The sequence below is a fragment of the Micromesistius poutassou genome, assembly GCF_964030765.1.
Source record: "Micromesistius poutassou genome assembly, chromosome: 21".
Taxonomy (NCBI): domain Eukaryota; kingdom Metazoa; phylum Chordata; class Actinopteri; order Gadiformes; family Gadidae; genus Micromesistius; species Micromesistius poutassou.
The window spans coordinates 2,105,659-2,131,048 of record NC_140291.1 but is presented as its reverse complement, the minus strand read 5'-3'; the positions used below and the strand labels follow the sequence as shown (position 1 = coordinate 2,131,048).

The window sequence follows — 25,390 nt, the reverse complement described above, 5'->3', positions numbered from 1 at the left end:
ACTCAAATATAATCGTTTGAATAATCGAGATTTCAATATTGACCAAAAATAATCGTGATAATTATGATTTTTTTTTCCATAATCGAGCACCCTACCTTCCAGGCGTGGTCGCGCAGCGCCGGGTAGATGTGCTTCTCCAGGAGCTGCTGGGGCTCCAGCTCGTGGACGCCCAGCCTCTTCAGCAGCTCCCGCACCTGCTGGGCCTCCAGGGGCTGCTCGCAGGCCAGCAGGGAGGGGTGCACCACGCTCACGTCCTCGTACAGCGCCGCAAAGGGCCCTGGGACCGGAGGGGGGGGGGGGGGGGGGGAGAGACACAGTGAGTGAGACCGGGGGGGGGAGACAGGGAGTGGGACCGGAGGGGGAGAGACACAGTGAGTGAGACCAGGGGGGGAGACAGGGAGTGGGACCAGGGGGACACAGGGAGTGAGACCAGGGGGGGGAGACAGGGAGTGGGACGGGGGGGGGGGGGGGGGGGGGGGGGAGACAGGGAGTGGGACAGGGGGGGGACACAGGGAGTGGGACCGGGCGGGGGGGGGGGGGGGGGGGAGGGGGGGGGGGGGGAGAGACACAGTGAGTGAGACCAGGGGGGGAGACAGCGAGTGGGACAGGGGGGACACAGGGAGTAGGACAGGGGGAGACAGGGAGTGGGACAGGGGGGGAGACAGCGAGTGAGACCAGGGGGCGGAGACAGGGAGTGAGACAGGGGGGGAGACAGGGAGTGGGACGGGGGGGGGGGGGGGGACACAGGGAGTGGGACCGGGGGGGAGACAGGGAGTGGGACGGGGGGGAGACAGGGAGTGGGACGGGGGGGAGACAGGGAGTGGGACAGGGGGGGACACAGGGAGTGGGACGGGGGGGAGACAGGGAGTGGGACAGGGGGGGGGACAGTGAGTGGGAGTGAGACAGGGGGAGACAATAGAATAGGATAGGAGAACACAATAGAATAGGAGGACAAAAGAAAAGTCTTCTATTCTGTCATAAAGACTATTCCGTATGAAACAGAGAACACGCCATGTAGAATACATCTGGGCTCAGAGTCGAGCAGTGAGTTCATGAATATCGTTCTCGACGCCTCACACGGTCGTCGTGGTGCTGTGCTGAATGTGTGGATCGGATGACTGTACAATACTGCACTGATTTAATTTAATTTTTTTTCTGATCTTCTAGTCTGGAATCAGAGGACCAATGAAGGTTAAGTTTAACTGTGTGAACGTGTGTGTGCAAATGTAGGCGTGTGCGTGTGTGTGCGTGCGTGCGTGCGTGCGTGTGTGTGTACATGCAGAGGGAGACGTGTGCGTGCAGAGGTGTATGTGTGTGTGTGTGTGTGTGTGTGTGTGTGTTTGAAAGGCTGCGGTTGCCATTGAAGTGCAGCCGGAGTGATGACGTCACGGTGTGGGAGAGGAGAATTATTCATCGTCTGTCTCTGACTCCTTGCTTTCAGAGATAGGGGCGGGGGGGGGGGGCTTTTATTGTGAAATGGATGATGCAAAACACTGCTTAGTTCGCCAACCCACGTGTGGGCATGCCTCTGTGTGTGTGTGTGTGTGTGTGGAAGAAGAAGGTAGGCCTGTACTTTTTAGAGGTGAAGGGGGTGGACATAGTCATATGCCTACCTCTGCTGCTGCAGTTAGATGTGTGTGTGCTTGTGTGTGTGCGTACGCATGTGGGTGGGTGCATGTGTGTGCCCGTGTGTGTGTGTGTATAGGCGTGTGTGTGTGTGTGTGTGACAGTGTGTCGGTGTGTGTGTGTGACGGTGTGTACGTGTGCATGGCTGTGTGTGTGTGTGCGTGTGTGTAAGTAACTGCTGACACATGGTTCTTAAGAGTGTTAAAATAACCTCAATAAAAAGGAAAGAACCAAGCAGGTTCTATTTGTATTCCCCCTCTGAAGTGACCCGACGGCAGCCCACACCTGCACGCTGACCGCAGGTCGTCCCGGTGTCCACAGACACAACACGCCGCGTGTCCTCCTCTCACACCCAAAGACAAACTACGACACCCAACCCCTTACAAGCACACATAAAATCGCTGGCCGACCTTCAGTCCAAGCAGCAGATTCAAATCAATATCTTTTTTCATTTTATATTCTTGTGAGAGAGTCTTGGATGAGTTCCCACCCTGTGGCGATTTAACATCCTCCGTGACCTCTTTAAACACGAAATGACGCTTTCTCCCAACGTCCATAAAGTATCATTAACGCCGTCGACATATATTCAACCCGATGATCACTTTCTGCTTCTCCCGTCACAACAGCAATGCGGTGAAACAGAACACGGACACAACGGGGAATGGAGATGCAGGCAGACAGGAGTACACGATCTTCCATGATAGCCCCATCAATCCCGGGCGGGATCGATCCCGGGCGGGATTGATCCCGGACATGCCAACAAATATCCATGGCAGCCGATATAATCCCAACTGTAGAACTCAGAACGCGGCGTTCCCCGTGTTCCCCGGGGGGGCGCGTGTACCTGCTTGCTTCTGCTTGCTCTTCTTCTTCTCGGCCTTCTCCATGGGGAAGAAGACGCCCACGCTGCTCAGCGCCACCACCCGCCCGTCGGCCAGGGGGATTATGGGTAGCTCACGCAGCGCCTTCAGGATCTGCTCCGTCTCGCCGTAGCCGTACTCCAGCGCCCGGAAGTTACAGACCAGCAGCCTGGAGAGCCGGCGCAGACCCTCCTCTGGGGGGGGGGGGGGGGGGGGACAAAGACGGTTTTATTCAGCCTCACAGGACAAATAAAGCAGAATGTGTTTGCCACACGTTTTCCTTCTGGTTCAAGCCCTTACTGGGACTTGCTGCTCAAACTCCTGACGTAACAGATGGGAAGGATCGGCTTTTATAACCTACGTACTACATGCAACATTAAAACTCTTTTGTTGATGTCCATTATTGGCCCTTTTTAAAGTACAGTTTTCCTCTAGTAACACAGTATATACAAGGGCTGAACGATTTGGGGAAATACTCACTCACTAATCGCGATTATTTCGACCAATATTTCGATTGCGATTTAGTACGCAAAGTTCCTTATGTTCTGTATAATTCACTAAACAAGCAATAAATCTTTCTATAGCATGACAGAACAACAGAACCAAAATTATTTTGTGCAGCCTTTCCCATTTGCATATCGCGTTCTACTACATCGTGATGTCGGTTTGAATTTGACTATGTACTACATATACACATCCGTACACTGTACAGATACAGATGCAGATACACATCTGTACACTGTACAGATACAGATGCAGATACACATCTGTACACTGTACAGATACAGATGCAGATACACATCTGTACACGTCACCACATGATGGGCAGTCAGGCAGTACTCCTTTCCGTGGGTCTTCTGGAATCACCGGTACACATTGCGCTACACACACATGACGACGGTGATGATGATGATAGCGCTTCGTCGCCGCCGCCGTCGTACCTGTGTGCAGCTCGCCCCCCGCCGTGAGCTCCCGGGCCATGGCGGTGGTCACCGTGGTGACGTCGGAGCCCCGCAGGTGTCGGACGCCCAGGTGCGTGAGCAGGGAGAGGGGCGGCAGGGGCTGCAGGCTGGGGTGGAGGTAGGCCAGGGACAGGTGCCTGTCCAGCTCCTCGCGGCCGATCACGTTGCGGATCACCGCGTCCTGGCAGACGGCCACTTGGGACGGCAGTTTGTACTCCACTTCCCGTTCTGCGGGGGGGGGAAAAAAACGAGCAGACAAGCAAAATATGAAAAAAAATAAGTTGCGTTAAAACATTTAAAAAAAGCATAAACAATTGCAAACAAACGCTTTTAAATCTAGAGAGAGAGAGTTGTTGATGTTAAAGGCAATTTCTGTGCGGGGACGGTGAGAGAGAGTGTGACACAGTCGTACAAAGATACAGACAGAGGCAGAGGTTGATGACACTACATTCCATCACCATGGTTACTAGTCCCACTAATCAAACAGGACCTTTCTAAAATAATATCGGCCATGCGGCACACTTTGGGGCAGCCGAATTGGACCAAGCCAGGTAGTGTGTGTGTGAGTGTGTGTGTGAGTGTGTGAGTGAGTGAGTGAGTCAGTGTGTGTACCTGAGTTGAGCGTGGGCAGGAAGGCCTGGCCCTTCAGCAGCTGTAAAATCTGCCTGGCCACCGGCTTGAAGAAGTCCAGCACCTCATCTGGCAGGGGGACGAACTGCAGGAAGTGGACCAAGCCTTTCATCCCGCTGAACTCCGGGTGGTCCTGAAGGGAGGAAGGGGACAGGGCGGTGTGAGAGTCAGTGCGTCTACTCGCCCATCCAGGCATCGTTTGTGTCGTCGCAGGAACGCGCAGGAAGACGTACGTTGAAGACGTTCAGGGCCTGGACGAAGAGCTGGGGGATCTCGGAGCGGAGCCACTGGTTCCAGGGGCTGTCCCTGTCCACGTCCTCACGGGACGACGGGATGTCGAAGTCGCCTGAGGAGACACGAGACGAACCAGATGCTCTGTTTGTTAACCTCATAATGAGTGGTGGTTATCCTCTTCACGCGTGGTTAACCTCGTCGTGTGACATGTTTGTATGTATTGCATTGTACAACAATGTGTACCGATAGGCTCAGGTGGAAAGATGCGTCGTCCAATAGAAAGTCAGAGTCAAGACAGAAGACAGAGTGAACCAGAGACAGAGCGTGAGAGAAAGATAGAGACAGACAGACGGACATACCGAGAGAGAGAGAGACAGACAGAGAGAGAGAGAGCAAGCACTAGAGATAGAGACAGAGAGAGACAGAGAAAAATAGACACAGAGAGCTAGAGAGCTACTAGACAACACAATAAGAAAGAGAGTGAGCGACAGAGACCGAGAAAGAGATTGAGACAGCGAGGAAGAGAGATGTGTTCATCAAAAAACAAAGACAAATACTAACGTTACTAACGTTACTGACGTTGCGCGTTCTCCTTGTGAGCTCACCTTGGACGATGAAGCGGAAGCCGAAGCTGCGCAGCGGCAGGAAGGCGAACACGGGCTGCTTCTGGGGCTGGGTGATGATGTCCCCGGGCAGGGAGCTGTCCCCCAGCAGGAAGGCCAGAGCCAGCTCCGTGGACTCCACCTCCTCCTTGATCTGGACAACCACCGGTGCCACCCCCCCCTCATTTAGTACAACACGCTGTCACAACCACCGTGCACTTTCATTTAGAGCACCACACGGTCACAACCACCGTGCACTTTCATTTAGTGCACCACACTGTCACAACCACCGTGCACTTTCATTTAGTGCACCACACAGTCACAACCACTGTGCACTTTCATTTAGAGCACCACACAGTCACAACCACTGTGCACTTTCATTTAGTACAACACAACCATTAGTTCTGAGGTCTACAGACTGATCAGCACCAGCGTCTTTGACATTGGTTCAGTATCTTGCAAGCTCACATCTGCCCTGGTTTTGAATGTTAACTGGTTCCTTTTTTCCCCGTTGCCTTCAGACGGGGATGCCGCTTGGTAAAGTGCTTAATCTCACATCGCATCGATCATGTGAACAAAGCGCCAGAGAACCGGGCCATGGTGGGGATGGAGAGTGCAGCGGACCACAGGGTGAGTTCTATCATTGGTCCCGTGGGGGCAGAGACTGGAGGAGGCAGGGCCAGGCCAGAGGTCAGAGAGCAGCGGTTGGATCACTTTAGTGACGGGGAACAAGACCCACCGTCTGGAACGTCAAACCGCTTACAGCTGACGTTCCACGGAGTTCGCTTAGAAACGAAGAAACGAGCCACACAAAGAGCTCCACAAGAGCTCGCCTGCCGTTCAAACCACGAGCAGAAATCAGAACTGCGACTCCATTACCCTCCATTCTTCGGGTGCCGTCTATGCATTTTACAATCGTTTATTGGCTATGACCACATTACAGCCCATGATCCCCCTTTGTGTGTGCATGTGCGTGTGTGTTTCATTTAGTACAACTAGTGATCGTCCGATATATCTGCCGATATTTGCGGTTTTTTACGTGTATCGGCATTGGCCGTTTTTGTTTTTTTTGCCATGATTTACAGACAGTTCAATAAATGTTCCTCTTTTAAATTGAGACTTGTAACATTTGTTACCATCATTGTGTCATTTTTATGATGTCAATTGACGGAGCAAAAGCAGCATCGGCTTAGCCTGGAAATCCAGACCCACATCAAGAAAGCTGTAGGGTCTGGCAACGAGTGATGAAAACGGCCCAACTCGAGGGACGGCACCAAGCATGCATTTGAAAATATCCCTGCACGCAATTGGATAACACTACTTTCTTGAATACAAGGGGTGGACGTATCCAGACCAGCGGAGCTAACCAATAGATAAGACTCTTGCCGTATATAAAACAGCAACGCTTTTGGCCCGCCTATATCGGATACACCGATGTGATTGGTTAATGACATGATCCCATGCCCATGATCCCCCTTTGTGTGCGTGTGTGTGTGTGTGCGTGCGTGTGTGTACCTTCTTGGGCTCCAGCGTGCGCTTGATGACCAGCCAGCGCTCGGTCCCCTCCGTGTGCTCCACCTCCAGAACGTTGTGACTCCGGTCGCGCCGCGTCATCGCCACCACCCGACGCTCACACTGCAGAGAGACACACACACACACACACACACACACACACACACACACACACACACACGGGTCAGGATGTAGATGTGTGTGTGTGTGTGTGTGTGTGTGTGTGTGTATGTATATATATATATATGAGAGAGAGAGAGCGAGAGCATCATCGAGAGAGGGAATGACATGCGTGTGATTGTATGCGTGTGTATGCGTGTTTTTGTGTGATTGTATGCTTGTGTGTTTTTGTATGCTTGTGTGTTTTTGTGTGATTGTATGCGTGCGTGCGCGCGCATTTGCGTACGTGCGTGCGTGTGCATTTACGTGTGTGCGTGCGTGTGTTTTGCGTAAGCATTTGTGTGCGTGCGTGTGCATTTGCATGTGTGCGTGCATGTGCGTGTGCGTGCATATGCACGTGTGCGTGTGTGTGTGCGTGTGCAGCCACCTGGTTGTAGATGGTGATGGAGCGCAGGCGGTGGAGGAACAGCAGCAGTGAGGGGTGGACGTCATGGAACAGGTTCCTGGTCTGCTGGTTCTCCGATCGCAGCGGGAGGCAGATCTTTGTGGTCCAGCTAACAGGGAGAGGAGGAGGAGGAGGAGGAGGAGGAAGAGGAGGAGGAGGAGGAAGAGGAGGAGGAGGAGGAGGAAGAGGGACAACGGTTACCAAACAGGACAGTATATCTGACCCTGTGTTGATGTTACCGTTTTTCTACACATTGTGCTTTTTGGATCTGATTTTTCCTTGCTGTGATTTGTAACTTTGGTGATCTGTATTGGTATATGTTGTCCTTGCCTAAAACATTGCGCTGCTGCATATCTTGGCCACTGCAGATTTGTCACATCAATGAGGCTTATTGGAGTCCCAGAACCAATCGGGGAAAAGACACCCTGATTGATCAGAAACGGGCTGGCTGCTAAATTGTCTCATACAGAGGCAGGCGCATTCAACTAGAAACAGAGCATTTCACTCACTAAAAGCTGACTATCTGAACGCTGTGCCCTATCGAACAAAAGTCACTGAAAGTATAGCTCTTAAATCTTACCTACAGCACCTTCCAATAAATAAATTGTAAAAAAAAAAAAAAAAAAAACGCAATCTCGAACGTATTCAGAGCTTTCTCCGGACCACAGACCTGCGCTGGCCGGTGCTGGGCATCTCCTGGAGGTCCAGGGGCCTCTCCTCCTCCACCCAGTGGGGCAGGATGTACCCCATGGGGCCGCTGGTCTTGTCGAAGCGCAGGTGGAACCCGTTGGAGTGGATCTCGGGGCGGTCCGTCACCTTGAAGACAGACTTGAAGCCGATGCCCTTTTGACCTGACGGGGGGAGAGAGGCCGGAAAGACGCGGAGGGACGTCAAAAATCATGGATCAAGACGCCGTTGTTTCAATGCACGACTTTTGACCTTCCAACGATTCTATCTATGGAACATGATTTTCTTTCATGCATGATTTCTCATGCCGTTGATTTTCTATGATCTATGATTTATTATATCCAGGATACAATAATGAACTACTAAGTATTTGCTATGTAAGGAAAAGAGAGATGAGGGAACAAGTGAGCCAGATGGAACACAGCCTGACGTTGCCAACCTGGGGGGGGGGGTGTCCACTCGGGATCCCACAGAGAGTCCTACTCCTGATTTTTGGCACGAGATCGACACAGAAGTTAGTTTGACGGGAAACCAAGGGACAATACCTATGTATCCGTATTTGTGTTTGCCCTTGGTGCTGCGGCCCACGTCGCAGATGGCCCTGATGTTCTGGTCCTGGAAGCCCGTCTCGTTGTTGAGGACGGTGATGCAGTCCCGCTCCACCACCAGGACCAGCGCGGGCACCACCTCCCCCTCCGGCGGGTAGCTGTTGTCGTCCGCGTTCTGAAATCAACGACCCGTGATTTTAAAGTTAAAGTTTTTATAAAAGGGGATTTGCTGTGACGTATTGTGGTGGTGCAGAAGACACACGATAGAAAAATATGAAAACCACTGTGTGCGATATAAAACACAAACTATATTCAACTATAAACAAATATGAAATAAATGTAAAATATCAAAAACAGGCGGTAAGGTTGTCGGTTCGATCCCTGGCCCCCCCCCTAGATAAGTTCTGAGGTGTCCTGAGCAAAGCGCCTAACCCTTACTGATCCCTGCGAGCTGGCTGTTCCCTTTCAGGGCTGAGAGAACAACGATTATCTAGCGTTGAATGTGTTCTGACAGGCAACACGTCAAATGGCCTCTGGAGAGGATGGCATGGAGGGCGGGTACCTGAATGAGCTCCAGAACAAAGTGTGCGTCTTTGCTGTAGAGTTCTGTAGACAGGCGGTCCAGGCTACGGCCCAGCCGGTCCTGCTGGACCGCCATCAGCTGCATGCATTCAGCGGTCAGCTCCACGCCCACGCCAAACTGACTCTTCCTGTGGAGGGGAAGAGCGAGAAAAAAAAAATGAAAGAGGCAATCATTTCGAAAAAATGGACCGCTGCAAATTAGAGGTGAGGTAATTTAGTAACAGCAAAGTGTGTAAATTATAATCAAATTAAATTAATGCTTCATGTTTGATTCACACCAATTTCAGGAATGACTTTGCAAAGATTTTCAAATTTGAATTTCTTAGTTAGGTTTTTCAAGTTGCTATCCTCCTAGTACTCAGTAGAGCAGTACAGGAGCCAGCAGAACTAACCTTATGTCCTCGATCAGGGCTCTCTGGAAGTTTTCTTCGCTCTCCCTGTCAGCAGCATCTTCCTCCTCCTCCTCCTCCCCCTCCTCCACCTTCTCCACCTTCTCTCCGTCAGGGTCAGATAGTTCTGCCTCGCACACTTCACGGCCTCCATCGCTATCGCTCGCCGTCAGATAGTCGCTGTGAGTCTCTTTGTTGACAAGCTCATAACGCGCCTCCTCTTCCTCCTCCACATCGTCCTCCTCTTTCTCACTCTCGGCTGCAGGGCGAGAGTTGGCAGACAGACGGAACGGGTCAAATGTTATCGAGCGGTACGTTGGCAAAGCGGTGCGCATCGATCACCCATGGATCACGGTTCACATCACCAGATGTAACATAATGTAACAAGATGTAACATGAATTTAACATCATCAACACCACTGTGCTTTCAAATGAATTGCCATAAGGGTAAAATAATATAAAGAAAATTATATTTATTTTGATAGAATATATAGATCATATATTGACCGTTAAGTATCATTCTAACAGTTAACAAATGCGTAAGTTATAAGCGATGTTGTTTTGCAAGAAGTGTCGTAACAGCACAACATGAAACCACGATATATGGGGCTATACCCAACTCGCCGTCGACACCCCCCATAATGCATTGGCCGTTTCCCCCTCTCTCACCTGGTAGCTGTTGGCGGTTGAGCGACGACGTCTCGGAGCTGTCGTCCTTGGCCGGCTCATCCAGGTAGTCGTCATCGCCGTCCAGGTTGAGGGCAGACAGGCTGCCGCCCACGGAGTCGATCAGGTCAGGCTAGCGGCGCGGACAGACAGACAAACAAAAAAACAACATCATGGAAAACACAGAGAGTGGGAGAGTGGGGGCAGAGTTTACCGCTCAGCACCGCATCGAAGACTCAACTAACTCAAATTTTTCATGGTCGAATAATCAGTGGGTGGTATGAACGAATAATCGATTATTCGATGTGTGCCGACGTTCACAAAGGCAGCCATGGATCATCGGCAAGAAATCACTTAATATCTTAAACGCAAAAAAAACTAACTTTAACAGTGATCAGTGTTTGTGTTGTAATAGTGCTACAGAACCAACATTAGTTCCGTCCGTTAATTCTTGTTTATTTGAATGGGTAAAAATGTTAACGGTCCGAATGTTAAAAATCGACTTTGATCCTCGGGAACGAATAATTGAATAATCAAATATTCTGACCCATCCCTACTACAAACAAACCCGGAATGTAGCCTGGAAGTGTGGAAGTGGATCGGAAAAGAGAGGGAATGACATGTCGCATGATAGGACCCAAGATGGGAATCAAACACAGGTCGCTACCCAGGAGTATTGCTGGCATGGTGAGCTTACATTTTCATTTCTTCAACGGATCTCTTACTAATTTAATTTAATAGATTTATATTAAGACACCGGTTATATTCTTAATGTAATGCAGTGTCGTCCGTTCCATGCGATGGACCCATCAAAACATTCGCCATGCACGGTCCCCAGAGGGTGGATGAACCGCGACCAGCAGACCTTGGTGTGGATCCCCGTAGCCGTGGGCGTGTCGCGCGGCTTGGGAGGCTCCATCTTCCTCTGGTAGTCCTTGATCCACTCTGTGACCCCCAGGCGGATGGCGAGCTGGTGCAGGCGGTTGAGGTGCCGGGGGTCTGAGCGAGCCACGGCCAGCAGGAGGGCTTTGGAGCTGGCCTGGCCCAAGACCCGGTACAGTGGCTCCAGGAACACCTGCATGGGGGGGTCAGGTCAAGTGGGTTTGATGTTACAACATCTCAGAGCTGCTGTGGGTAAGAGGGGGGAGTTGTAGAGGCAGAGAGCAGTGTGTGTGTGTGTGTGTGTGTGTGTGTGTGTGTGTGTGTGTGTGTGTGTGTGTGTGTGTGTGTGTGTGTGTGTGTGTGTTTGTGTGTGTCCCTACAAGAAGAACTCTTCCAGGACGGGAAAAAAAACAACAACACACTATTCTCGATGACGAATCGCCAGAAAAGGAAAAAAAAGAACATAACTGGAGGTCGAACGTTCTGAAATATGTTGACCTTGAACATGGACACACAGTGGTCCTAATATGAAGCAAAGGCACCCAGCGGTGTCAGTAAAAAAAAAAAAGAAATAACATGTTGAAGAGTCTCCCTGCGTTCTAGCACCTCCCAGTGTCCTACCGTGATGCACACCGTCACCGTAATCATTTCCATTTACACTATGACATCAATATCTGGCCGATGCCGCCCAGCACTAGTTAGTCCGTCCTCCGGTGGAGGGGGGGGGTACCCACCTGCTGCAGCAGCGCCTGGCAGGTCATGGCGGGGATCCGAGTGACGCTCTCCAGGAGGAAGCGAGCCACGGAGCCGTAGCAGGACACGTCATCGTCCCCCTGAGACATGTCTGACAAACGCACAAAGAACAGCAGTAACGGACCCGCTGCTAGGGATGTGAATAACTCAAATTTTTCATGGTTGAATAATCAGTGGGGGGTATGAACGAATAATCGATTATTCGATGTTTGACGACATTCACAAAGGCAGCCATGGATCATCTGCAAGAAATCACTTAATATCTTAAAAAAAAAAACTTTAACAGTGATCAGTGTTTGTGTTGTATTCATATATATATTAATATTTATGCTTGTGTATTGTGTATATTGTTTTTCTGTACATGATTAATAATAATTAAAAAAAAACTAATAGTGCTACAGAACCAACATTAGTTCTGTCCGTTAATTATTGTTTATTTGAATGGGAAAAAATGTTAACGGTCCAAATGTTAAAAATCGGCTTTGACCCTCGGGAACGAATAATCGAATAATCAAATATTCTGACCCATCCCCACCCGCTTGCAAGACCTGACCTGCTCTGAACCATCCATCCATCAGGCTATATCTGTATATTAAAGATGACCTGTTATCACCACCGATTGGCTAATCACACTCACACCTGGTGGTATAACATGTCACCTTTAACGCAGTTATGGATGAGAAAATGTAACATCGGACGAATTAATATCTTATAAGACGGTTTTATGTTGCTTGAAAACTAATTATGGGAAAATAACGGGAACAATTGATGTTGTGTGAATAAAACCATGAATAAGCCTTGTATATTGACCCCTCCGACAGGTTTGAAAACAAGCTTGTGGACGGAGAGAGGGGAGGGGCCTCTACCTGCATTGGCCACGCCCGCCGCCAGCGCGCTCTCCATGTGATTGGCCAGGAGCGCCGTGGACACGTTGGCCACGCCGTCGGCCACCGCCATGGACACCAGGTGGCCGGCGGTGCCCACGGGGTCGAGGGTCGTCGCCGCCTGCGAGAAGAGCTTGTCACCCGTCGCCGTGGTGACGCGGAGCAGGACCCCGGGGCTGACCTCCAGGGCTGCCAGCTCGGAGTACGCCGGCACGGCTGCGGATAAACGGGAAAAACCCCCTCTGTGTGATCCCACCGTGTGCACGGGAAGCACCGCCTGTGTATCAAGCCTCTCTGTTTGGATGTGCCCCCCCCCCTAGTGTAGTCTGCATAGATATCACGTCCATGGAATTGATTGTACTGAAATAGTTCATTGTTTTATTATACATCTATTGTACATGGAAAATATTTTTTCGGTTTATACAAATCTTAATAAAGGTCAATAAACAGAAAAAAAAGATCACTCACTCACTCACTCACTCACGCACGCACGCACGCACGCACGCACACACACAAACGTGGGTGGTGTAGTACCTGCGTTCCTCTCGATGAAGTCCTTGAGCGGGCCGTGGACCGGCCTGAAGACGGCCTCCCACTGGCTCCACTGCTCCAGGTCCTCCAGCAGGGGGCAGGACAGCAGGGAGGCCAGGGCCTGGTCCTGGGTCACCTCCCCCAGGAGACCCACAGACGCTGCCCCCGCGTCCGTAGCGCTGGAGGACGTCACGACCGACCCAGGGGAGGAATACGAACAACCATGGAATATGACGTTGAAATGTTCATCGCAGTTCATCAAAAAAATCCTGGATGATTTCGAACCGTTTACGTAAGACCTACTAGTTTACATGTACGCATGCATCAAGATACACAGCACAGCTACGCCGTTGGCGAGTGCTTAACATTAGACCCAGGGAGGAAGAATTAGAGAAGGCGTACTGAGTTGTTTTTAAGTGCGTACTGTACTGCTTAGTAAGTGTATTGTGTTGTTTGCAAAGTGTGCACTGTATTGTTTGTTAGTGTGTATGTTATTGTTTATAAGCGGGTACTTTATGGTTTGTAAGGGTGTACTGCGGCAGAGGCGGCATGCATCATGCACTAACTACAAGCACTACTACCCCAGTACTACTGCACTGACGCTTCACACTCGCCCTGTGTGCGAACACACACACACACACACACACACAAACCTGCGGATCCCGCATCGGCCTGCACAGCCACATGGCTATGCACCGCCGCAACACACCCCAATAGATGTCCATACACTTAATTTGGAGCAACGTCATCATCGCAATCGATGGACTGCCATAACTGCGGTTTTGTCCTGCTTATCAGATCTCTCTTGCGAAAAAGAGAAGCTGATCCTCAATGAGACTTGACCTGCATAAACACATAAACACACACACACACACACACACACACAGTGTACCTGCTGTGCTTGGCGAACAGGGCCGTCTCGTAGTGGACCTGGACGCAGCCCCCTCCACCAAGCATGTCTCTCTGGCGCTTCACCAGGTCAGCCAGGGTTTTCAGGGGCCCGAAGCCCAGGTCCCTGCTGTCACGCACCCTGTAGTGGGCCCTCAGGGCCCGCTCGATGTGCACCAGCTGTGAGGACGAGGACGGGGGGTACAGGAGATGATGACGTCAGGCGTCGTGGATCTCATGAGGGTCGTTCATCGTGAGCAATTGATTTTCATCTTTCTTTTTTTTTTTTTTTTTGAAAGGAAAAATTTTCTTTGTGATCAATTGTGCTTTTGTGTGTGTGTGTGTGTGTGTGTGTGTGTGTGTGTCTACATGCCTTTGTGCTTGAACCTGAGTGAGTGAGTGAGTGAGTGAGTGAGTGAGTGAGTGAGTGAGTGTGTCACTGAAGCAATTGTGCTTTTGTGTGTGTCTGTCTCCTTGCCTTTGTGCTTGAACCTGAGTGGGTGAGCGTGTGTGTTACTGAATGAGTGTGTGTGTGTGTGTGTGTGTGTGTGTGTGTGTTTGCGGTGACCCACCGCGTCCGGCTCGGAGGAGGTGAACGCTCCGCACTGCTTGATGAACTCGAACACATCCTGGCGGCTGGGCCGGAAGCCACAGCCCTGGAGCTCAGCGCCGCCGCCGCCGCCCAGGGCCACAGCACCCCCTACAGTCTCCTGCAGCAGCTGCAGAGACGGAGAGAGACAGAGAGAGAGAGAGAGAGAGAGAGACAGAGAGAGAGAGACAGAGAGAGAGACAGAGAGAGGGAGAGACAGAGAGAGACAGAGAGAGAGGGAGAGAGAGAGACAGAGAGAGACAGAGACAGAGAGAGAGAGAGAGAGTGAAAGACAGAGAGAGAGAGAGAGAGAGAGAGAGAGAGAGAGAGAGAGAGAGAGAGAGAGACAGACAGAGAGAGAGACAGACAGACAGACAGACAGACACAGAGATAGAGAGAGAGAGAGAGAGAGAGAGAGAGACCGAGAGACAGAGAGACAGAGATGAGCCCTGTACATTCCTTCTTCCTTACAACTATCCCACGATTGGAGGAACAGAGGGGTCAACAAACCAACTACAAAATGTATGTGTGTGTGTGTGTGTGTGTGTGTGTGTGTGTGTGTGTGTGTGTGTGTGTGTGTGTGTGTGCGACCGTGTGTGTGTGTGTGTGTGTCCGTTTGTGTGTGTGTGTGTGCGACCGTTTGTGTATGTGTGTCTGCCATACCTGGACGTGTTTAACCAGGAATTCCAGGAAGGTTCCTTTCTGCAGAGACCCAAACTCCGGGAGCTTAAAGTGTTTGCTCAGCTTCTTCTCCAGTGCAGCCATGTGGGCCAGAGTGAGAGCTGTACTCTGATTGGACAGACTGGTCTTCAGGAACTGCTTCACAGCATCTGGGAGAGACAAGCACCAGGGAGGAAGCAGACTCAGTAATGCTTATTCAGTACTATAGAAGTCATTCCATCCTCCATCTAGAACAAAACTTGGGGCACTTTTGATCTCACAGTTTATGTTAGGTAACCGTAGTAGTTTTTTGAAGACCAAATAAGAGCATAGCTATTTGGGTACGCTATCTCTCATAACTACTATAACAGATATGACGAGTATTCTAAGAGTTTTACATTTATTTTTCCCATTTTCTGTATGTATTTCTTAGCGTTAGGCCTGCATGTGGGTATTTTCAGACCTGTGTGTGTATAAAACAGAATCAATACTTTAAATCGACAATACGAGACATTGATTACACATGAACAACAACCCGCAGTTCACATTATCTGCCCGCTGTGTGTGTGTGTGTGTGTGCCACGCAGGGTTAGCTCCTGTGATGTGTGCCCTTGGCGTCGGCGTTGGGTGCATCACCCCCCTGTGGATTAACGGGTGCACTGGACGGACCTTCGCTGGGCAGGGGGACCGCCGGCCCGTGCGGAGCAGGTTTCCCCGCAGCCTTCGCCGGCTGCTCCTTGGCCACCAGGTCCTGAGGCACGGCCAGGGACCCCCCGCAGACGGCCAGCTGGAACATGGCCGTGCACAGCCTATCGCCCGACACCTGCAGCAGGAAGTCCTGCACGCGCTGGGACAGGAAGCGACACGAAACATCAGCCGGGGAAGGTCTTTCTTTTTTTTTTTTCCCCCCTTGAGAAAGCACCCGTCCTCTTAACAGAATAATCATGTTTGTAAGTCGCAAGTAAGTCGTTTGCATGTTAGTATGTTATGTAATGTCAGTATGTTATGCAAGGGGCAGCTGTGGCCTACTGGTTAGGGCTTCGGCCTCTAAACCGAAGGGTTGCCGGTTCGATCCCCGACCCAGTAGGAAGAATGTGGGCGGGGGAAGTGGTTGAGCACTGCTCTCCCATCATGCCCACATCCACGGCTGAAGTGCCCTTGAGCAAGGCACCTGACCCCTCACTGCTCCCCGAGCCCCGCTGTAACTGTAGCGGCTCACTGCTCCGGGTTAGTGTGTGCTTCACCTCACTGTGTGTTCACTGTGTGCTCTGTGTGTGTTTCACTAATTCACGGATTGGGATAAATGCAGAGACCAAATTCCTTGTATGTGTGAGCATCCTTGGCCAATAAAAGTTGTCTTTCTGTCTCTGTCTCTGCACTTTTATTGTCACTGCGATCCATACAAGCCTCCCTTATCAGTCACTCCCCCTGCAGACGGTAAAATGGTCAAACACTTTAATCCTGCTCCATTGCCCCGAAAGGTCTCAACGCCAAGAGAATCGGGGGGACCTCACCTTGTTCAGCTTGGAGCTGAAGATGTCTGCCGCGTTGGTGAAGACCTCCAGCACGACCTCCACCGCCGCCATGGAGATGTACTTCTTGCGGAGCTCCAGGCTGCCGGCGCCGAAGGAGGCGGCGGAGAAGGGATCCATCACGCTCCTCTTCACCTTCCTCAGCTTCTCCAGCACCTCCTCCTCCAGCTCCCTCTGGATGAGCTGCTGGGCCCGCTCCAGGTACTGATGCTCACAGCGGGTCACCTTGCTCAGGGTCTGGGAGTGGGCGGGGCACGGGGGCAGGGATTCATGACTGACTGGTTCTGCATGGCCTTAACATTGCTATTTTCTTTACTTTAAAAAACGTTGTTAAAAACATAAGAGAGGAGCAGTAGTTGCTTAACTGTCCAAGGAACTCCAAGGGATTGGGGATTGAAGGGATAATATTTAAATTGTATATTTCTATTTGCCTGTTAATTTGAAAGCAGAGGATCTCTATTAAGTTCTTACTTCTATTGCTTTAATGTTTGCTGTAGTCATCGACCCAAGAGTCATTTTTAAAACCATATAGATGATATAGTAACTCAATCCGTGACAAATTACCAGGAATTATAAAATGAGTAACTAAAAATGACAAAGGAAATTATTTCTCATGGCTTTTTTCTGCTTAGTACGATCATTCCTATCCGTAAATAATGATACAACAGGGTCAGAAAGGTTCTCTCACCGCTATGGGCAGGCCCAGGCTGTGGATCCGGATGCCCAGCTCGTAGGGAGACTCACAGCTGTGCTGGTCCGCCAGGTGCTTCATGAACTCAGCCAGGTCCACCTTCTGCTTGGTGTACTGCCGCCTGAAATGGCGCAGGCTCTATGGAAGAGGAGGAGGTTGAGTTCAACAGTGGAACAGCGACATAGGACAGGAGGACCAGGTCTCTCTCTGGTATGAAGCCTACCTTCATGAGGACCAGGTCTCTATGTGATATGAAGCCTACCTTCATGAGGACCAGGTCTCTATGTGATATGAAGCCTACCTTCATGAGGACCAGGTCTCTATGTGATATGAAGCCTACCTTCATGAGGACCAGGTCTCTATGTGATATGAAGCCTACCTTCATGAGGACCAGGTCTCTATGTGATATGAAGCCTACCTTCATGAGGACCAGGTCTCTATGTGATATGAAGCCTACCTTCATGAGGACCAGGTCTCTCTCTGGTATGAAGCCTACCTTCATGAGGACCAGGTCTCTATGTGATATGAAGCCTACCTTCATGAGGACCAGGTCTCTATGTGATATGAAGCCTACCTTCATGAGGACCAGGTCTCTCTCTGGTATGAAGCCTACCTTCATGAGGACCAGGTCTCTATGTGATATGAAGCCTACCTTCATGAGGACCAGGTCTCTATGTGATATGAAGCCTACCTTCATGAGGACCAGGTCTCTATGTGATATGAAGCCTACCTTCATGAGGACCAGGTCTCTATGTGATATGAAGCCTACCTTCATGAGGACCAGGTCTCTATGTGATATGAAGCCTACCTTCATGAGGACCAGGTCTCTATGTGATATGAAGCCTACCTTCATGAGGACCAGGTCTCTATGTGATATGAAGCCTACCTTCATGAGGACCAGGTCTCTATGTGATATGAAGCCTACCTTCATGAGGACCAGGCATGAAGCCTACCTTCAGGATGTCCACGGTCTCGATCTGAGGGATGTCATCGTCCTTGGTGCTGCTGTCGATCTTGAACATGCGGTGGACGACGGGCAGCTTGCAGAGCGGGCCCAGCTTCAGCTCCTCGTAGCGCTTCTTGTCCTTCAGGCCGGCCAGGGACTGGCCCAGCTCATACAGGGTGCAAATGGCCGTCGCCGCCTCTGTGGACTAACAAGGGACAAACGACACCCGGGGATGAATATTACGGTATACGGTATACGGTATTCAGTCAGTGGTATACGGTCATTATACCACTGACTGAAGTGATCTATTGCTTTTATAAAACGGTTACTTAAGTATGGCAAAATGAAAGTCATAGACACCCTCAATTTTGAAAAAGCGAGAAAGTTGGAAAAGCATTTTTTTAACGAATACAGAAAAGTAGTCCCTCCTGGCTGCCTGCAAAGTGTACGGCGGTTGCTATGCAACACACTGTAGCGTCCTTCAGAGAGAAGGCTGGGCTAGAGACGGTAGCTTGGTTCGCCGGCAATTTAGCCTTCTATCGAGTTCACTCACCGTGTGCCTATTGCTTTACAACATTTCCACCCTCTCCAGCAATCAACATGTTTTTAGGCTTCAGTGAACTATGCTATTGCTTTTATATATAAATAAACAAGAGTTCAAGTTAGGCACAGAGTGATACTGAACTCTGTAAACTGAACGGGCGTCATAGCTGTGTGTATACGCTCAATATACAACAGTTGGGAACCAATCAGATCGCTTGATTTAAGCCACCCGTTTTATAATCATTATTATACGACAGGCAAGGTGAGCTTATTGATAGAGCACCCTTCAAACACATGGCCATTCGTAGTGATAAACAAAGGAAGAAATCAAATGTAAAAAAAATAATAATAATAAGGAAAATGTGAAATACAATTATTAGAGTTAAGTTAACAAATGTAATAGTGCAAACTACATTGGAAGATTCAAGTTTCAAAATCAAAGATGTTTTAATTGCCTAATGGAATACGCTGCAGAATAAATGTTGTCGATTTAAATTAAGGTTAGTGTCAAAACTACACGGCTGCAGAGAAGTCTATAAAGCGGGCGTACCTCGAGGAACATGTTGATCTCCCGGATGGTGTACTGAAGGTCCTTCACGGCCGGTATGTGCCAGGCATGGATGATGCCCACTGACCGGAGGGACGGTACCTGCATCAGCATGCACACCTTGGACACCACCTGGACAGACAGAGACAGAGAGAGACAGAGACAAAGAGAGACAGAGACAGAGAGAGACAGAGACAGAGAGAGACAGAGACAAAGAGAGACAGAGACAGAGAGAGACAGAGAGAGACAGAGACAGAGAGAGACAGAGACAGACAGAGAGAGACAGAGACAGACAGAGACAGAGAGAGACAGATAAAGACAGAGACCAAGATGAAGACAGATGAAGACAGTGCCACTAGTGAAGACCCCACTTTGAGTAATACACCCAAAAAGACCACAATGGAAATAAGCCTTTGGGCTTTATTGTGTTTGATTGAAAGCCAAAGCCAACTCATTGAAAAGGCTTTGACGATGCACTCCATCACAGCTCATGTCCTCCACGTCATAAAAGGACTATGGTGCCGCTGACTGGCACTGTGTCACTCAGGACTCACCTTCTCCTGCGTGACCAGCTCCCCCTCGTCAGCCAGGTCTCGTATGACGCCCTCCACCAGGCTGTTGACCGTCTCCGGGTCCAGCACGCGGTTCCTCCTCCGGCCCGCGGGCTCCTCGTTGTCCTCCTCCAGGGCCTCCACCGCACGCAGGTTGGCCGCGTGGACGTGCCGCAGCTGGGCGTGGTAGGTGTCCGTGAAGACGGGGGAGTTCCTCCGCCCCTCCTCCAACGGCGGCCTGGTGGGCGTGGCCCGCCGGGGCTCCCTGGCCGCCGCCACCGCCGCAACCGGCGCGCCCAGGGCCGGGAAGTCTTCGTCGGACGGGCCGGCGGGCGCCGGGTTGACGGGCAGCGGGCGTGCGACCTTGGAGGGCAGTGAGCCGGCGGGCTTGGAGCCGAGCGACAGGGAGCCGAGGGGCGTAGAGCCGGCGGGCATGGAGGTAGCAGGCATGGAGCCGACGGGCACGGAGCCGACGGGCACAGAGTGGGAGACCTTGGAGGGCATGGAGCCGGAGAAAAGGGAGTCGGAGAACAGGGAGCTGGAGAACATGGAGCCGGCGGGCATGGAGCCGGCGGGCATGGAGCCGGCGGGCATGGAGCCGGCGGGCATGGAGCCGGCGGGCCTGGAGCCGATGGGTAGGGGCCGGGAGACCTCCGAGGGCAGGGAGCCGGAAGGCAGGAGGCCGGAGGGCAGGGAGTGGGCGGGCATCAGGGGAAGGATGCTTGACGGCAGGGAGCCAAAGGACATGAAGTCCCTCGTAGTAGCCACGGAAGAAGTAGGCAGAGGTGTGGGAGCTGGGAGGAGGAGGAGGGAGGAGTGAAGAGAAGGAGGAGTGAGGAGGAGCGAAGAGAAGGCGCAGTGAATAGGAGGAGGAGGAGGAGGAAGAGTAAAGAGGAGGAGGAGGAGGAGGAGAGGATGTGGTTAGAAATGTTATTCCACTTTTTTGAGTTTGAAGCAATGACATTGTGTCACTTCCCTATGACATATCTCTACATGAGACTTTGATTCAATTCAATTGAACATTTACCAGGTAACATAAAAAAAAGCCAGAATCCATTTTCTACTTGTGTGAACGTCATAAACCGAGAAGCACCAGACCTTCAGTGTGTTGTGCGGGCACTGGCCTGCGCGGTTCTGCTGCTTCCACCGCTGCCCCGGCTGGTTTCCCAGGGCGTCTGGACTCCCAGGAGTCGTACAGAGTCATGTACTGCTCCAGCGGGAGAGCTTCCCCAAACAGCTCAGTGTAGCTCTCTGCCAGCCGCGCCATCGACCCGCCAGCAAATTTGTCCGCCTTCATAACCTAGGACACGTCAGTGTAAGCGTCATTGGTGTACACACTCAAGGAAAGTGTTACTATGGGCTTTTTTTTTTATTACGACCAGTGATTTTGTCTGCTGAAACACTGCACAATCTCAGGTGAAAGATTGACCTTGCAGTTGCACTTTGGGATTGGCAACAGTCCTGGGAGATATGGCTGAAAGACATATCACAATATAACTTGATCATATTGATCGATAACTATTGATTATTTTAATGACCTAAAAAGAGTAGGAATTACCATGCTGGATTTAAACACTTCTGGTTAACACTTAATACGACCTTCCACTGTTCTTCATTGATAAATACTCCAATGTCGATACAACAATGAAAAACACTCAAATATTGTAAAGAAGTATAGAACCGTGTTTGTGTAACAAACCCAGCTGCTAGATTCGGTGGTCCGGTCTCCTATCGATATATATTGAACATGTTTTATATTGATATTGATCAAAAGTCTATCACGATATGATCATTTATTGATTTATTGCCCAGGCCTAATTGGCAAGCATGAATCACTCAATCAGTCAGCATCATTACTCATCAGTGAGTTACACCACATGTAGATAAACCGGATCATAAAACCAAAAGGACCAAGCTCTGTGGCCACGTTCGTTACACAACCGACCTGTGTGATCCTCTGCAACAGCTGATCTTGCGACAGCGTCTCCTCTGGCTTGCGCGGCGTGCCGGCGGAAACACTCCGGGGCGCCGGGCTGACGCCGAAAGAGGGGGCGGCTCCGGAAGAGGAACTCTCCGGAAAGGCCGGAGCCGAACCGAACCCGAAGCTGACCGCCTCCAGCGGCAGGCCGGCAGGGGGCGCCGGGGAGGCTCCTCTCCCCGATCGGTGCCTCTTCTTTCGGGTCTTCGCCGGCTGGCCGTCCCCCGGGGCCGACGCGGAGGGCCTCTCGCCCTCCTCTTGGGCAGTGCTCTGGTCCCGGTCCCTGTCCCCGGCGTCGAGTGAGGCGCCGGTGCCCCCTGGTGGCCAGTGGCTGCGGTGGAACACCAGCTCCCCCTGCACCACCAGGTCGGCGTCCAGGGAGGCCAGCAGCTGGGCCATGGACTTGAAGCCCAGGGAGGCCACGGTCAGGTTCTTGTGGTACGTCCTGTTGTACTGTTCGGCCACCTTCCTTCCGGGCACGCCGTCGGGGCAGCCTTTTATCATGGCCACGATCTTCTCCAGTGTTTTGTCCATGATGGTCGACGGCGCTATGACAGGAGCAACACAGCATATGAATAAAAAAAAAAGAAAAAAAAAAAGCATAATAATTAAATAACTTAAAAACATGAAATATGTTTAATACACTATACAACACTGGGGGTAATAATGGTAGCTTTGGAATTGTTACCATGCTTAAATCTATCTAAACATGATGCTGTCCTGGATAGTACCTGGTGTTAAAGTGATAGAAAGGCTGTCATCTGATGGTTATCTGATGCAAACAAGATGTAGATAACACACTTTGCATTTATGGTGAAAAGCACATTTTCATCCATTTAATGAATGTCATATTATTACCCTGAATTACCCCATATGAGTATTAGTCATTAAAACCGGTTGAACCTGTAAAACACCTTTTTCAACTTTTAAGGATTCCGGTTTGACGATGTCAACATGTTTCGGGGAATCAGCTGTATTTTATTTTCCACAAAATAACCGATAACTTTCTGTATTTGAGAAATATCCAGCATCCTATTAAACAATATGTTGATAAGAAGCAAACAAGACAATGTCACTTCAATGTATTACGCAACGCAAGACATAATCAAATAAAGCATACCGGTTAAGCAAGAAGAGACGACGGCAAGCCTTCAATCTTACCTATTCTCTGAAGCAACTCAGACGGTTCACCAACCGACCAATCATAATGTTCAGGCAAGACAAGACCAAAGCACCTCAGTGGATTGACTACCAACAGAATATGGAGGAGCAGCTGCTGTACTCTGCTCTGTTTATCAACTTCCCCCTCCTCCCAAGCACTTACAGAGAAACGTTCACAAGTGACGTGAGGGTGAAACGAAAATGAAAGTGATGCTGAATGATGCTGCTGTGCCCCCAGTAGTTTCATTTCGAGACCCACCCCCTTTCCTGTGAACAAAAGCCCTCGAATAACAAACAGCTTCTCCACGCTATTGTGTTACAAGTATTCTTGTGTTACGTGTGTGTGTGTGTGTGTGTGTGTGTGTGTGTGTGTGTGTGTGTGTGTGTGTGTGTGTGTAAGTTAAGAAACAGAAGTAAAAGGCCTTCCTTGTTCAGGGAGTCTAATCAACTCATAATATCTGATATATTTAAAATCAACTTTGAGCAAGATCGGACATCCTGTTCCTGTTCCACCCAAATTCACTGCAACCAAAGGGGCCTTAAAAACATCTGCTGAATCACTAAAGAGTAAGGCCCTGTCCCAATTCTACCCCTTCCCCTAGATTTGAGCCCTAACCCTAGATGTTGCGTGTTCCCGCGAAGGGGAAGGGCGTCCCAATACTCCCAATAGGGGAGCAAGGGGGAGTGCTGTTTTTTCCTTAAAATCAACCCTTGATTTTAAGACTAGCCAGCTTGGGAGCTGACTTGCAGCTAAGGGCACTCAAAAGCAAGTGTTCTTGTTAAGGGGAGATATTAAGCCGTAATGAGGAAGCCTTTTGATTAAATGTTTGAATAAGCAACTAATCATGACTAAGCATATATATATATGCTTAGATATAATAATTTACTTATAATCAATATCTATTACTAAAATATACTTAAAATGGAACCACTAAGGGAGTCACCCTTAGTTTACTTCTGAGTATGTAAAACTACGTATGTATGTAAAACTAACTACTAATGTAAAACTACTAAAGCTACGTCAGACATGGAGAGAGAAGGGAAAACAAAACCGGTAGCAGCAGCAGAGGGAGGGAGAGAAAGGGAGGACGTGTTGTGAGTGTGTGTGTCTTTAAGTTTCAGATTCCTGATCCGCAGCTGATTTACCTCGGCTGTTGCCAGTGAAATCACGTGACCTGGCACCAGGGCTATTAAGCTGTGACTAGTGGCCAGCTTCTTGCGCAAAACAATATGAATATATATGGCTACTAGCATACAGTTTATTGCTTTACCAGATAAGAGCCCAACATATCAGCCTGATAGATGCATCTCTTTACACACAGACAGTTACTAAAGCCATGTCAACATTACACTGGATGAATACAACATTGCTGTTTTTGTTACAAAAGGTTTGCATCCATTTTCACCATTGCTGCTCACAAAATAGTTAATTAGTCAATCTCATTGGTACAGTTCTTAACCACAGTCACAGTCTCATAGGGACCATAGGCCATCCTGTTATGAAATCTTATAACCCTAGCCCCCCAATGTGCAAGAAAATAGGATCCAATGTTTTGTTTAAACCGACCTGATTTACACCAGTCAAATAGTCTCTACAGACTGTTTTAGAGGGCGACCAGGGTCATATGTCTCCCAACAAAAGGCCTTTTGTAAACTCAAATTCTCCATATCCCAAAAATACTCCTTTGTGCTATTCCTGATGAGGACAAAGAGTAATCCATGTCCTTATTTTCCCATGACTCAACTACCTAAATTAAACCTTTAACAAAGTCACTCTGGCCTCTGACTCAAAGCAGAAGTACAGAATGCAGTGGGAATAGTATGTTTCAATAAACAAATACATGAATAAAAGGTGATGTATGCAAGATATAAGAGCTATTTGAGTGTACTTTGTTAGCAATGCCATAGCCATCATGTCAGCAATTTCGTGAGTGAAATGCCCTGTGAGAACATCTGCGCTAGGTGACTCTGTCTTTGTGAGTTTCAGATTGTAGACCGCTCCCAGATAATTACACTGGTACAACCAAATGATCTGGAGATAAAGCAGTATGGCACACGGCGATCGATAACTGTCTGGATGAGAAATTTATGATACCGTCCAGGCACTGCCCCTTCACACTTCTGAGGAATAGAAACTTGCATCGTCAGCAACTACCCTCCGCCTTATCCATTTTAAGCTGAATTAAGTCACTCATTCAATATTGGGAAAGTATAACAAACCAACACAAGCTCAGTCAATTGGCTCATTTCACTTTTATCCGCTGACCAATGAACATAAGAGGGAAGCCCCAACAAGTTTATGAGTGAAGGATGTGGCTTCACGCAAAACATATCAGATCAAAGCACTCGTCTGTATACATTATGACCCTGTTCACACCAGACGTTAAAGGA

The 25,390-nt window shown here is 49.8% G+C and overlaps 1 protein-coding gene across 1 annotated transcript in view; it reads right to left on the bottom strand.

The window, feature by feature from the left end:
* LOC311366746 (uncharacterized protein) overlaps window positions 1–25,390 on the bottom strand; it is a gene marked incomplete at its 3' end in the record, with an annotated part of 38,255 nt that overhangs the window by 11,047 nt on the left and 1,818 nt on the right. The window contains exons 4-31 of the mRNA XM_084485538.1: window positions 21,806–22,386; window positions 20,959–21,160; window positions 19,864–20,654; window positions 19,313–19,441; window positions 18,227–18,424; window positions 17,271–17,411; window positions 16,565–16,819; window positions 15,720–15,897; window positions 15,054–15,220; window positions 14,374–14,520; window positions 13,806–13,981; window positions 12,917–13,092; window positions 12,365–12,598; window positions 11,480–11,589; window positions 10,729–10,938; window positions 9,867–9,996; window positions 9,201–9,456; window positions 8,789–8,936; window positions 8,224–8,401; window positions 7,662–7,842; window positions 6,974–7,100; window positions 6,430–6,549; window positions 4,918–5,068; window positions 4,312–4,424; window positions 4,061–4,211; window positions 3,428–3,676; window positions 2,471–2,680; window positions 96–277 (exon numbers count right to left, since the gene is read on the bottom strand). Coding sequence (XP_084341664.1) covers window positions 96–277; window positions 2,471–2,680; window positions 3,428–3,676; window positions 4,061–4,211; window positions 4,312–4,424; window positions 4,918–5,068; window positions 6,430–6,549; window positions 6,974–7,100; window positions 7,662–7,842; window positions 8,224–8,401; window positions 8,789–8,936; window positions 9,201–9,456; window positions 9,867–9,996; window positions 10,729–10,938; window positions 11,480–11,589; window positions 12,365–12,598; window positions 12,917–13,092; window positions 13,806–13,981; window positions 14,374–14,520; window positions 15,054–15,220; window positions 15,720–15,897; window positions 16,565–16,819; window positions 17,271–17,411; window positions 18,227–18,424; window positions 19,313–19,441; window positions 19,864–20,654; window positions 20,959–21,160; window positions 21,806–22,386 — 5,891 coding nt within the window. The remainder of the gene's footprint in view (window positions 1–95; window positions 278–2,470; window positions 2,681–3,427; window positions 3,677–4,060; window positions 4,212–4,311; window positions 4,425–4,917; window positions 5,069–6,429; window positions 6,550–6,973; window positions 7,101–7,661; window positions 7,843–8,223; window positions 8,402–8,788; window positions 8,937–9,200; window positions 9,457–9,866; window positions 9,997–10,728; window positions 10,939–11,479; window positions 11,590–12,364; window positions 12,599–12,916; window positions 13,093–13,805; window positions 13,982–14,373; window positions 14,521–15,053; window positions 15,221–15,719; window positions 15,898–16,564; window positions 16,820–17,270; window positions 17,412–18,226; window positions 18,425–19,312; window positions 19,442–19,863; window positions 20,655–20,958; window positions 21,161–21,805; window positions 22,387–25,390) is intronic.